Raw genomic sequence first — 15,480 nt, 5'->3', positions numbered from 1 at the left:
CCTTGGAAAACAAACTGGAGTATGGCTATAGTGTTCTAGCTGAGTGTTAATAACTGAAGTGCTTTCACCCTGACTTTTTATTCTTAGCTGTCTATATCATTCTATGATATAGAGTAGCATCATTTTCTTGTATAAGGGAGCTATGCTGGCACTTGAACAATAAAGATACAGGCATGGACTCTTTCCAAGTTCTGAATTATTGTGCAGTGAGTGCCTTGGTTCTGAAAACCTATTATGTGTTAGGTGTTAATTGAATATCTCCTCAATAGTACACTATTCCCTTTGTTGCTTATTAGTGATCGGTGAATCTGCCAAGATTTGATTAACCTTATGGTTCGGTGTTTCAAAATTTTACAATTTAAGTCTATTTGAGTGGGGGGCTTGGAGGGGGGACGGCAAATCCTGTTGTTAACTTCTATTCAATTTTAGGGCTAATAGGCAAACTACTGTCAAATTAGGCTTGGGTGGGAATGTTGACTCATGCAAAAATAAAATTTAAGGAAATGACCATACAGTGGGGAAAGGGCATTTTCATGTTTCAGCAACATTGTATACTAGCAGGGCATGTTTGGCTGTGTATTTTTGTGTTACATACAGCAGCAGCACTCCCATCCGATTCATTATACTTTTAATTTTTTTTTAGATTTGGCACAATTTTTTTTTCATGAAGTGATAAAAGGCCAATTTGATTGGCAGATAGAAATTTCCCAGTAGTCTGCTGTGGCTGTCCTTGCTCTCTGATGTAAAACTGCCATTTCGTTGTCCAATTTCTGTCAAGCTCTTAAGAATAATGCCCCATACACACGATCGGACTTTCCGACAACAAAATCCGTCCGATTTTTTCAGATGGATTTTGGCCCAAACTTGTCTTGTATTTACTTATTTGATTTTATACATAAGCAGAACAGGTTTAATCAGGGATATAAGGCCTAACTTTTATGTGCCTTACATTTATTATGTCTATGCAAATAGGGAGGGTGGAAGGGGGGGGGGGGGGGGTTGGTTGTATTATCTATAACATTGCATATTTCTTACATAAATATTTTCTTAATTTAATTAAGATGTATGGTTGTATTATAAACATATATTTTTATAATTTAGAACATCTAATGTACCCATATGCCTGACTGTTGTCATGGTATTTTAAGCCACTTTAGATCAGTTCTTCCAATACCTGACCCTTTGTTTGGTGCAAACATGAAAAGTGCTGCCAATCATTTTCTACTGGGATAGTTAATATGCATTATGGAAATCCTTGTAAAACTGTTACTGCATCTTTCAGTGGATGATGTTTGTTACAAATTATAATTTGTTTGCTAAACATCCCCTTCCTGAGATCTAGCCAGTTGCAGTTCAAAATGTCTCATCATTACGAATGTAGAAAGACAAGGGGAAATTAAATAAATGATTTATTGATATTCAAACAAAATTTACGATGCGTTCCCCATACCAACCGTGAGCAGTCAAAAATTCAGTTATATTTATAATTTTATTGTCCAGAACTAGTTGTCATGTTAGCAGTCAGGCATATCTTACCTTTCATCAACTTAAAAAGTGAGAAGAATAAATAATGTTACCAACTGACTTCTTTGGATTACCTTCATATTCTCTATGACTGATTGAGTGTTTGCCTGTGCATGTCCAAAGAACATACAGAGTACTTTGACAATGCAGGTGAGATATTAATCCACTTGCAGACTGGTATGGTTAAGCTGTTTGATATCTTGTCTTTGTAATACCTTCTTGCTTGCTATTTGGCCTTCACCTTTGTGTGCACTTTATTTCATCAAGTTCACACTGCTCAACAAAGAAAAAATGTGAAATTGCTGCATCGATCTGCTAGCAATGGCGTCACTGAGCTGAGTAATGTCTCTACTCCTAAAAGCCTTAATATCAAAAGTCATTTCTAAGGATCAAGCATCCCGGTTTTTGTTTTGTGGTGTAAAAGTCATTTGACCCAGCTACCTTTTTTCCTGTTACATTTATGTTGTTCCAGGGTGACATCTTGCGATTAAATTGTGGAATCTGCTCTGTGTGTTTATCCCATCTTTTTTTTTTCGCAGGTCCCAGCACGAGGTCCTGGTGGAACCCGCAATCTCTCGTATGAAGGGATGGAAAGGCAGTATGCATCATTACCCAGGTAGAATGATATCATGCACGAGACCTTGTCTTTCTAATTAGAATTCTGTGTGTGCTAACCCCCTACACTGCATAGCCATAAAGTTGTGAAGATAGAAAAAAAAAGTATCTGTTAAAGAAACACAATGCTGCCTGCTGTAACCCCTTGTTTGCTGTACTGCATAAGGTAGCAGGGCACTTGCAGTGTACCCTCATCCACTTGACTGGGTCATGCTTAGCAGGGGCTACACTCACCAACCATGACAGGGTGTATAACTTCTTCTGTCTCTGCTACATGTTTACACCCCTGGCCACTGCAGTTAAAGTGGATTCAGCTGGGGCAGGGATGATAAAACACATCTTAACTTTTACCACCCCCCCAAACTGCAAATATAAATTAACCATTACTGTTCTGAGGCCTCTATAAGGCTGCTTTCAAGCTGATGTGCTGCTGTTTACCTGCAGCACAGTGCATCTGCAACTTTCCTGGGTAAGCTGTGCTTAGCCATAGATTTCTATTATATCCTGCACTTTCTGAAAGTGTGGCAAACATACAGGATATAATATAAGTCTATGGATAAGTGCAGCAAACCCACAGAAAAGCTGAAGATACACTGCACTGCACCCATGGTGTGGGTGAACCGCAGCACATCAGTGTAAAAGCAGCCTATTACCCTTATGTCCACTGTTTTGCTTAACACTGACCTGAACATCTCTTCTTTCCTGCTGCTGCCACCACAGGAAAGAGCGCAGTTGATATAACTCCACATGGGACAGGAGCCTGCACTACAGAGGAGTCATTGGCTTATGCAAATCGTGCTACCCACAACAGCTCTAACTGCACAAGTAATTCCTCTGCATTGCACTCTGTTTGCTGCTCTGGGATGGCGGGCCAGCAAGCCTAGACCGTTATCTACCAGTCACCTGTCCAGGATACAGGTTGCTGACCCCCCCCCCCCCCCTCTAGGATATTTCTTTTCACTCTCGCTTTAATTGCTGACTTTTCTATTAGGCAAAAGCTATAAACACAACAAAACCTCATTCAGACTTGCCAAACCTTTTATGAGAAGTGGGAAAGAAAGATTTTTGGCCTCGTTCTAAGTATTTTGCATACTGTAGTTATAACACATCCTCTGCAAATTCATGGGAAACATGCATACATACATACATGGCAATGCTACTACTAGCCCTTATTCTGTATGGGAACCTCTGATTTCAGTCAGTCACAAGTTTTGTTAGAACTGAAGAGAAGATAATACACCCTTGCTAATATGGCCAGGCTTGTTAGCATCTGAATGTATTTTTTTTTTTTTTGCATCAGCAACATGGCACAGACAAAAGGCAGATAATGCAAAGGGAGAGCAAAGGACTGGTTGCACTGGCTTATAACCATACTATCCCTTGATATAGATATATATATATATATATATATATATATATATATATATATATATATATATAAAATAAATTCAGTTCAGGCACTTATATAGTCTGTTAATTTACGTACCCAGTGGCTAACTGGTTAGCACTTTCCCTTGCAGCGCTAGGGGTGACGGTTCAAATCTCAACCATGGCAATACCTGCCTGGAGTTTGCATGTATTTATATATATATATATATATATATATATATATCAGACATCCCAAGTCTCCCTCGACTCGCAGGAGTCTCCCGCATTCGACAGTCGGCTCATGGACACCCACGAGTGTGGCAAGATCTCCTGGCTGACAGCCTCAGCAACCAGAGCCGCCCTTTCCTCCCAGCCAGTGAAGGCAGTAGCATCACTATGGGGATTGATTGTGCCAAAGCAGGTGCAGCACAAGACTTCCTATGTGTTACTCTGCCCTCCGCTCCCACAATCACTGAGCGCCCTGCCCTCCGCCAGTCCAACTCAGAGAGAGTTAGGAAGCTGGGACAGCAAATGGGAAGTGAGCAGCAGCTGTGTGGAGGGAGCTGGTGTTGGATTGAAACAGAGGGAAAATTGAGTCCAGGAGTGAGTGAGAGAGAGCTGGTGAGCGTGAGGATGGTGCTCATTACTGTGTTATACACTGCAATGTCTTCTCTGGCAGCACTTTGTTCCTGCCTGGCTCTCTATGTGCTTCCACACAATGCCTGGGCACCATGCAGGCAGCCCCTGAGTGGTGTACACACATGGTGGGAGCATGAGAGCTATAGAGGAGCTGATACCTGGGAGGCAGGTGAAATAATTTGGTGGGAAATCCTGACCAGTCAATTATTCTCCCAGGTGACCTTGTCTGGGGGCAGGGGGCACTGATCAAATTGGGAGTACACATTTCAGGTGATTTCCCCATTTCTCTGTATGCATCCAGATCGCAATGGCCCTCCCTAATGTCTGTTGGAAGGTTGGCTGAGACCATTTGCTGTTTCCGCTGCCCTGATGTTAAGGGGAACTCTTCAAACTCTGATGGTGGTGGGGGTTGCACGGAGCAGAGTGCCACACGGCACCACCTCCCTGAAATTGGTTTGCCACTTCCCTGAAATTAGCTTTTGCAGGTTGGAATGTCTGTGTATATATATATATATATATATATATTTTTTTTTTTATATATATCCTGTATGTAGCACGGTATATTTTTTAGCACCATTGGGTTTTCCTTGACTAATTGACCCTGAGCAGGTTCCCTATGTATAAGGCAACCTAAAGTGTAAAGTTTGCAAAATTTGTATACAATATTTAAAGGTTAATGAAAAACTGCTGTGATCCTAACTGAAAGGTTTGATCCAGCATTTTAGGTGTTTTACATTTTCATAGTCATTGATATTCAGCAAGTCAAAAATGTAATGAAATATTTTTTATGAAGGTCTTTGTGGCTACTCTGGTTGGGGATTACTGTGTTATTATTATGTTCTTTTTATTATAATTATTTTCCATTTTAGAGCTGAACAGATTGCTAATAATAAAGCTGGAAGAAAATGGCTTCCCTTTGGTGCATATATAAAACTGTTACAGCCATATTAACTCAGTTAACAAGCAAGAATATGGGAGAATCCTAATGTGCCACAGTGTATCTTGAGATTTTTCACACAGTAGGCCATATAGCAATGACTAACTGACCTTGTTCGTGAGTTATCCTGGAAAATGGAATATTAAAAAATACTAAGTACCTCATTTTTTGTGAAGGCAATGTTGAAAAGCCATTACACAAATATATTTCCGGACTTCAATTTTACATTATCATTATTAGCAGCAATTTTTATACTTAATAAACTGGAGACAAAGTCTAAACAAGCTGGTGGAGGAAGGATTAATAAGCACCATAATCCATGTTGGGCTCTGTGTTACACAGTACTATTAGTCTAACCCTGGGGCTTGCTTATAAGAGAGCAGCACATGGTTCTGATGTATCAGTTATATTCAATCCAAATCTAAGATAGCGTTGCACATCTGTAGCTGCTCACTTTCATTTGAAGACAAATTGTAACCACAGGATCTGCCATTTAGCAGCTGTTTCTAAGGGATACTTCCCAATGTGTCACCACTACCTGGTACAGGGATCAGTGTAAAGGCAGTATAGTAATACAAAACAATCACACACATATCCACTTAAAAACAAGACCTTTATCTTGCTTATTTCACATAATATTACATTATTCTTCTGTGTAGTGGGACCACTACCAAGAAAAGTTTCCTTCTTTATTGTCCATTCAGAGGCAGTGAAAGGTAACATCCACTGCTTATGCAGTGTGACAGGGGTTCCTAAACAGAAACAGTAGCTGCAAATGTTTAAACGGATAAAACAGTCCATGTATACCCATTTCAGTTGCATATTTAGTTGTTTGGATACAAAGCTGACAAATCTGTTTTAGTAACCTTTGTACGTCTGCAGCCGTTAAACATTTCTCATATAGCTCGTTCTTCCAACATGAAGCTGTAACCTTATTAATGCATAGTGAAAATACAATAGGAGACAAATGAGGCTTGTAGCCAGATGAAGTCATAAACTCTGGTTAGGTGGCAATTTAAAGTTTAGACTTTTGTGCACATGGTATCAGAGTAAAGGGGGGCTAAATACAAAGGCACCCCGTACTTTTCACATATTTATTTATAAAAAAAATTGAAAACCATTTATCATTTCTCTTCCACTTCACAATTATGTGCCACTTTGTGTTGATCTATCACATAAAATCCCAGTAAAATACATTTCCATTTTTTGGTTGCAACATGACAAAATGTAGAAAATGTTGACGGTATCAATACTTTATCAAGGCACTGTAATCAATATTTATATAGTATAAACAATGTGTAAACATTAATAATACTCATGACATGTAATCTACTTTAATTTACAATTAAACAAATCAAAGCAGCATGCCAAAAATGTGAACAAGACTAGGATTAGGAAGAACCTAGGGCACCCTGGCATAGAACAGAAAAACAAGTTATATGGCACACTTCGTCCACAGTCCTTGTACCCACAAAATATTTTTAAATACTGTGCTACAAATGACAGTCTCACAGGCAGATGCTAATACTAAGGCTCTGCCAGAAGAAAAGAGAGCTGGCTTTCTGAGCCATTTAGACCGCAAATGGATTATTTGCAGCTATTGGTGTGTAACAGATTTTTGGCATATAATAATGGGTATAATAATGGGTGTCCATTGCAGCCCATTCACTTCCCCCTGTTACTGAGTCACTGCCACCTCACGTGAAAGAATGGAACATTTTTTTACAGCACGCAGTTATAGCAGACAAATAGATTTTCCAAAGCAGCTCCTAATATTAGGGCATAGTTGTTGATAAGATAAGGGAACAAAATTCCAATTGATAGCCAAACTTTGAGATATGACTTCTCTATAGGCCTATTCAATAACACAATTTGAAATCAACGATAATATGCAAAGTATAATAATTCACAACCAATTAATATATATACACAGTATATATATGTGCAAGCATAAATTCTCCAGCAAATTGGATCAATTTTCATGCTTTAAGCTTTGTCATGTTACCACATTCACCCTCAGCATATTGTTATGCACATCTGAGTCTAAATTTAATAACAAATGAACACTGATATAATTGTGAAAAAAAAAATATGACATATGGATTTTGGAATTATGTTTATTTAGTAAATAACTGCTAATTTAAAAAAAAAAATAGTGAAATATCTTTATAGCGATTTTAGATAGTTATTAAAATAAATTATTTATTTGTCAAACACATCTTTCTTGATCATTACAATGACTCTTCCTAGGAACTTTGGTCCAGGGTCAAGTGATGTTTCAAGTATTGGCATCACTTGTTGGCTTCTTATATCTCTTGGGGACTCTGGTAGCCAGATATCCCCTCTCCTGGCTTTGGTCCTTCCTGTCTTGGAGTTTTGGGTGTTCCCACTCTTCCTGTTATGTTGTCCATAGTATAAAATAAATTCCACTTCCTTCAGCGTGAGTAGGAGTCCTTCTAAGTGCCTACGATAGGTGTGAGTGCCAGGAACGCAAAGAACAAAGAGACCTTGACACTCAAGTCCCCAAGTGGGGTAAGTTTTGCCTTTTTGGATCAACTAATTTTTTTAAATATCTTGGAAATGTTTTGCAACTTACAAATCATACACTTCTTGGACTTCAGTCATTAAAATATGAACTGTTTCCATACCCAGCGAACTAGTGTTTCAGCATTCTCTGGGCACATGTTTACATGTTCTGGAGCACAAGGCAATGTTTTTTATAAACTCATCTATCAGTATAGCTGTATTCTGTATTTTGTAAATGGATGTCGGTGTCAAAACACAGCTGTATCATCCCTACTGATCTGATCATTCACATCAAGATGCTGGATACCAAGGACAAGCTCATAAGTGTCATAATTAAGCTGATTTTATTACTTTGCATCAATAGAATTATAATTAAGCTTGTAGAATGCTTGTTGTACATTTATATGCATCTTTAAAGCCCAATTACAAATATTAGTAAGAAGGTGTTAAAATTCTGAAGACAGGTACTTGTCAACACTTAAAAACCTTAAGACAAACACTCATTAGGAAGCACTTGTTAATTGTTCACAGGCATTAACTAAATGTAATAAAGAAATATTTAAGTCTAAGAAATATTTTTTTTCAAGATAGAAGTGGTCTCCTTGATTTAAATGATATCTATAGCCAAAAATGTTTTCTACTTTGGAATGGAGTGATGAAAGGTTAGAGCTCGGGTATTACTGCTATCCACGGCTCTGTTAGAGAGTTTTCCCTTTCCTGTTCTAGTAATACCTATTCTAACAGACATAAAGTGATGGAAAATTTGCAACAGTTAAACAGACAAGAATAGAAGTCTGTCTGAGGTTCTAGCCTTTCCCTACTCAGAAAAAACAAAGATTTTGTACTTCTGTCTGCGTTACTGTTAGCCCTTGTACACACGGTCGGACATTCCGATGGAAAATGTCCGATCAGACCGTGTTGTCAGATAATCCGACCATGTGTGGGCTTCATCTGACTTTTTCCATCGGAATGTCCGACCAACAAAGTTTGAGAGCTGGATATAAAATTTTTCCGACAACATGATCCGATTGGACTTCGTCCGATCGTTTGTAGAGAATTACGATCAGACAAAGTGCCACGCATGCTCAGATCAAATTCCTAGACCAAAGCTATTGGCTACTAGCCTGAACGTAGTCCCGTCGTAACTAAATAACGTCATCAGGTTACAAACGATTGGATTTTCCAACAACTTTGTCCGACCGTGTGTATGCAACACCAGTTTCGGACAAAATCCGACGGATTTTGTTGTCAGAATGTCCGACCGTGTGTACAAGGGCTTACAGGTTCCCCTCTTCGTGTTGGGATACAAGTAGCCTGGTATGGTTCAGTAGGTTTGTGATGCACTCATTTCCACCCTATTTCCTGTCCAGCCAGGCTGTCTGCTTTATTGAGGGTTTGGTCTAATTTTGTGAGGGAAACCAAACCATTGGACCTTTGCATTGCATTCTCCCCCTGTCATAGCCAGGTATGCTGGTTATTCCTCACACCCTTTTCATATTTTCCAGGGTAGGCATCAAGGTTGTCCCCTATCACTTATTCTTTTTTTCCCTACAGTACCATTGGGTATGGCATTCTGTGAAAACTCTAACATAATGGAAGTCTTGAATGATGGACTTCATTATAAGCTTAACTTTTTCACAGATTATGCCCTCTTGGTCCTTACTAACCTCCAATCCTGAATCTTCAACTCAGTTCATGGACTTTCTGGGCCTCCACGTGAACCCATCTAAATCTAGAGCACTCAGTATCTCACTTTCACCAGAAACAATTGCACATATTCGCTCCAGTTTTCCGTATCACCTGTTGACCTCCACATCAGACTACTTAGGAGTCAGACTCACCCTCAACTATGTGTCTTTCTTATAGGTGTGGTAAAAAAAAAACATTATAGGTGTAAACAGAAAATATATTCTCCTGCACTAGTGTGGGGGGCCTTAGTAAAGGATAGTAGTATTTTCTAATGATATGATAAATATAAAGTGACCTTGCATACCCTGCTGCCTAAACTGACTAGGGGAAGTCCAAAAGGCTATATATATGAAAGAAGAAGAAAAAACCTCAAAACATGTTAGCCATTTATTCATTTTAACCCTTGTATGGGCATCAAATTTTACAATTTTATCAAATGAGAATATTGTTATGTATTTATTCATGAACACTTAGCCCTTGTACACACGGTCGGAGATTCTGTCGGAATGTTTCCTATCGGACCGTTTTGTCGGATATTCCGACTGTGTGTGGTCTGCATCGGACTGTTTCCATCGGAATATCCGACGGACCAACTTTTCCAACTTGCCGGTAAAACTTTCCGACAAAATGCTCCTATCGGACATACTCCGATCATGTGTAGCCTACTCTGACGAACAAAGTGCCACTCATGCTCAGATCAAATTCCTAGGCCAAAGCTATTGGCTACTAGCCTGAACGTAGTCCCGTCGTAACGAAATAACGTCATCAAGTTATGTACAATCGGATTTTCCGACAACTTAGCCCGACCGTGTGTATACAACATCACTTCCGGACCTTTTCCGGAATTAATCCGTCGGAATTACTCCGACGGATTTGGTTGTCGGAATCTCCGACTGTGTGTACAAGGGCTTAGTATCTTTCTTTGTATATACCAATTTGTTTAGAATTAACTTTTTTATCTTGATTAATGCGTTACGTCATGCTCCTTTATTCTTCTTTCATATATGCGTCTCTCTTCTCAGCCCTTTCCTGGGTGGGATGGGCTAATCCAATAAAATTACCATCCTCCTAAAAATGCTATATTACTTCTGGACACCACTGACTACAGTCCCTGCCTTTTTCTTGGGCTTGCTGCAAAATTATATTTTCTACTTAATTTGGACCTAATGGTGCCCACCTGTTTTGGCCCTTGTACACACGGTCGGAGATTCTGACGGAATGTGTCCTATCAGACCGTTTTGTCCGATATTCCGACTGTGTGTGGTCTGCATCGGACTGTTTCCATCGGAATATCCGATGGACCAAGTTTTCCAACTTGGCGGTAAAATTTTCTGACAAAATGCTCCGATCATGTGTAGCCTACTCTGACGGACAAAGTGCCACGCATGCTCAGATCAAATTCCTAGACCAAAGCTATTGGCTACTAGCTTGAACGTAGTCCCGTCTAACGAAATAACGTCATCACGTTATGTACAACCGGATTTTCCGACAATTTAGTCCGACCGTGTGTATGCAACATCACTTTCGGACCTCTTCCGGAATTAATCCATCGGAATTACTCCGACAGATTTGGTTGTCGGAATCTCCGACCTTGTGTACAAGGGCTTACTCTATATGCCCACAGAATGTAGGGTGGTCTGGGGGTCCATAATATTGCCCAGTAATACAAAGCAGCACAAATCTCTCAACTATCTTTCCGACATACCACATCAGACTTCCCCTTGTGGGTACTTTCAGAAGTGTCAAACTGTGGCTCTGTTCCTCCTATAAGCGAAGAACGTACACAATAATAAAAAATTACTTTTGTGCTTGTGAAAGAAGTAAAAATCAGTCTTTTCAGAACATCTGGCCTTTTATTTTAACCCAGATATTATGAATCTATAAGATTAAACTTTGGCTTCTTTATTTCCAGACATTGCATAAATGAAACTGATATAAATAGGACAAGAAGCTGTAGAAATCGAATATTTCCACATGTAGGTGTTTTGGAAGATATGCACTATGATTAAAAAATCAACTCTAGATCCAAGACACATTAAGACATTCTTATTCCAGCTATTCAGACATCTTTATTTAAGTACACTTGTTTCACTACTATAAAATTAACTGAGCCACTATGTGATTTTAAATGTATGACAGTCATATGAAATAGCATTGAGAAGAACAGCTGTAGGATGTCAGCTCCAGCTGCAAACTTTAAAGCTCAGCTCAATTTTGATTTCAGCTGGGCTTCAGCAACACAGCTGTGACTCAGCCTAGATGTTATGGAAATGAGGGAGAGTGGGGGGTCTGTAGTCCATCAGGGGTTACCACTGCTTGGGATTGCAGAGACAGTGTGTTGTCAGCTTGTTAAAGGAATTTAGGAGCTCACTGGCTTTGAGGCAGGGTCAACACGCAATTTTTTGTACTTGCAGCAGCTTAGGTAAAGCAAACACGGGGAGATATGCCTGTATTAGAGGAATGTATCATTTTTTTTTTGCCTAATAAAACCAAGAAAGTAGGAGATATTTTTAGTCTAGTAATGGAGATCTCAGGCAGGTCTAAGAACACTGCTTGGAATAGCAGAGGCAATGCTTTTAGCTCACTAAAAGAAAATGAGAAGCTTGCTGGATTTCTGCAGAATCAACCATTTTATTGTTGTAATTGCAACATTTTATAAAAGAAAAACACAAGAGAGCATACTGTACATGTTTTTTTTACCAAAAATATGTAGAAGAATATATATTGGCCTCAACTGAAGAAATTAGTTTTTTAACCTCTTAAGCCCTGGACCATTTGACAGGCCAAACACCAGAGTTTTTTGCTATTCGGCACTGCGTCACTTTAACTGACAATTGCGCGGTCGTGCCACGTGGCTCACAAACAAAATTGACGTCCTTTTTTTTTCCCACAAATCGAACAAACAAACAAAGAGCTTTCTTTTGGTGGTATTTGATCACCTTTGCAGTTTTTTGAAAAAAACACATTATTTTTTACTTTTTGCTATAATAAATATCCCCAAAAAATATATTAATTTTTTTCCCCCTCAGTTTAGGCCAATACATATTCTTCTATACATAAATACGTAAAGTAAAAAGTAAAATAAATAAGAAAAAAAAATAATTAAAGCGCACCGCCCCAGCTGAGCTTGTACACAGTAGCAAACGCATATGTAAGCCGCACCCGCATATGAAAATGGTGTTCAAACCACACATGTGAGGTATCACCATGATTGTTAGAGCGAGAGAAATAATTCTAGCCCTAGACCTCCTTTTTTCTTTATTTGCTATTTTGTTTCCCCACGAAAGTGGAGTTACCCTTTAAGTGGTTAAATCCCTTTCACAAAATGCAAAACGCAATTGGAGGCGGGAAATCATGATGCTCATCAGCACCCCCTTCATTCACAGAATGTGTTGAAATCTGTAAAAAGAATTCAAGACTTTTTCTGACTGGAAGAGGTGACCACCCCTTGTGATATCTGTACTACAGCCGGAATTGTAAATCTCAGTGGTGGATGTTCGGTGCCAATATAGGAATGTAGGCTGCGTAAAAATAAGAGATTTAACAAATGCAGCAGCAGTCATAGATGGGGCACACTTCATTAGAGGTAACCTATTTTTACTGTGTTAATAGAATTGTTTTATTACCATTCGTCATCTTTAAAGTTGATATCAGGAAAACAGTCAGAACATATTCCAGTCATCCCAATTTATAATGTTGGTAGTAAGCTAAAGAAGATACAGTTGTGCTCATAATTTTTCATACCCTGGCAGAATTTATGATTTCTTGGTCATTTTTCAGAGAATATGAATGATAACACTAAAACTTTTCTTTCACTCATGGTTAGTGTTTGGCTGAAGCCATTTATTATCAATCAACTGTGTTTACTCTTTTTAAATCATAATGACTAGAGGAACTACCCAAATGACCCTGTTTAAAAGTTTACATACCCCAGTTTTTAATACCGTGTATTGCCCCCTTTAACATCACTCACAGTTTAAAGTCTTTTGTGGTATTTGTGGATGAGGTTCTTTTTCTTCTCAGATGGTAAAGCTGCCCATTCCTCTTGGCAAAAAAACTCCAGTTCCTGTAAATTCTTGAGCTGTCTTGCATGAACTGCGTATTTGAGATCTCCCCAGAGGGGCTCAATGACACTGAGGTTAGGAGACTTAGATGGCCACTCCAGAACCTTCACTTTATTCTGCTGTAGCCAATGACAGGTCGACTTGGCCTTGTGTTTTGGATAATTGTTATGTTGGAATGTCCAAGAACATCCCATGCGCAGCTTCCTGGCTGATACATGCAAATGTTCCTACAGTATTTTTTCATAACATACCGCATTCATCTTGTCATCAATTTTGACCAAATTTCCTGTGCCTTTGTAGCTCACACATCCCCAAAACATCAGCAATCCACCTCTCTGTGTTACACAGTAAGAATGGTGTACTTTTCATCATAGGCCTTGTTGACTCCTCTCCAAATGTAGCATTTATGGTTGTGGCCATAAAGCTCAATTTTGGTATCATCTCTCCAAATGACTTTGTGCCAGAAGGTTTAAGGCTTGTCTCGGTGCTGTTTGGCGTATTGTAAGTGGGATACTTTGTGGCATTTGTGTAGTAATGGCTTTTTTCTGGCAACTTGACTATGCAGCCCATCTTTCTTTAAGTGCCTCTTTATTGTGCATTTTGAAACAGCCACACCACATGTTTTCAGAGAGTCCTATATTTCACCTGAAGTTATTTGTGTGTTTTTCTTTGCATCCCAGACAATTTTCCTGGAAGTTATGGCAAAAATTTTAGTTGGTCTACCTGACCGTGGTTTGGTTTGAACAGAATCCCTCATTTTCCATTTCTTGATTAGAGTTTGAACACTGCTGATTGGCATTCGCAATTCCTTGGATATCTTTTTATATCCCTTTCCTGTCTTATACAGTTCAACTACCTTTTCCCACAGATTCTTTGCCAATTCTTTTGCGTTCCCCATGACTCAGAATCCAGAAATGTCAGTGCAGCACTGGATGAAAGATGCAAGGGTCTGTCAGGAGTCCAGAAACTCATTGACCTTTTATACACACACTAATTACAAGCAAACAGATTACAGGTCAGGATGTTTACCTTTAATAGCCATTCAAATCCCTTTGTGTTAACTTGTGTGTCTGTTATCAGGCCAAAACAACAAGGGTATGTAAACTTTTGATCAGGGTCATTTGGGTAGTTTATGTTTTCATTATGATTTAAAAAGAGTAAACACAGATGAATGATAATAAATGGCTTCAGCCAAACACTATTCATGAGTGAAAGAAATGTTTTATGTTATCATTCATATTCCCTGAAATATGGCCAAGAAATCATAAATTCTGCCAGGGTATGTAAACTTATGAGCACAACTGTATATATTTGCAAAGCTTTCTATACACACATTGCAGCAAGAACCTGTTTGCCTCTTATGGTATATTTCAGGCTGCATCCTTCTGCTACTTTATCAGCATCACCTCAAACCTTTGCACAGTACTTTACATTTACCATGACATCTCTGCCATGTCCTAGTTCACCTCAGTTCCACCTCACAGAGAGAAAGCCATTTCATGCAATGATCAAACATACCGTGTATCATGATACAGAGCCTTGTGAACATTAGTCATGAAGTGCTAACGTACTTAACACAGGAACGATGCAAGCCTGTAAATAAAGGCTTTGCCCACAAAACACTTTCTTCGCTGTGAGCTTATTAACATTTGTGTGGGTGGCCAAGTGACTTCTCCTGAGTAGATGTGAAAGTGGTACTGAGTAACGTTTAGTTTGAATTTATTAATCATGGGAGTGTACTTTTTTTTTTTTATCCAAGCTTTTTTATCCTTTAGTAAAGAGCCTTTGCAGTGATGAGTATAACATTAGAGCCCATTTACAACATCATGTAAGAAAACATATATGCATTTTATTTTATAGTACAAAATTAATGCAGACATTTCAATTTAATGCAATAGAAGATGCATTTTATGCATGGTTTGCGTATGTTTTGAAATGTTTTTTTAACTGCCTCCTCTGAAATTATGGACATGTGACTGAAAGCACATTTATTAACCAGTTCCCGACCAGCGCACGCCGATGTACGTCGGCAGAATGGCACGGGCAGGCATATTGGCGTACAGGACGTCCAATCTTTAATACCGCCCTGCCATCGCGAGCGCGCTGCCGGTCGGGACC

General features: G+C 39.0%; 1 protein-coding gene across 1 annotated transcript in view; it reads left to right on the top strand.

Annotated features, from left to right (window-relative positions):
• The window catches only part of PARD3B (par-3 family cell polarity regulator beta), a 2,156,380-nt gene that overhangs the window by 1,937,855 nt on the left and 203,045 nt on the right, over positions 1-15,480 (top strand). The window contains exon 22 of the mRNA XM_077448525.1: positions 2,064-2,140. Within this exon, the coding sequence (XP_077304651.1) occupies positions 2,064-2,140 (77 nt within the window). The remainder of the gene's footprint in view (positions 1-2,063; positions 2,141-15,480) is intronic.

The sequence above is a fragment of the Lithobates pipiens genome, unplaced genomic scaffold (genome assembly GCF_037356315.1).
Source record: "Lithobates pipiens isolate NorthernLeopardFrog02 unplaced genomic scaffold, aLitPip1_a1.2 Scaffold_22, whole genome shotgun sequence".
Classification (NCBI taxonomy): Eukaryota; Metazoa; Chordata; class Amphibia; order Anura; family Ranidae; genus Lithobates; species Lithobates pipiens.
The sequence above is the reverse complement of the archived record's forward strand: the minus strand, read 5'-3'. Positions and strand labels throughout refer to the sequence as shown.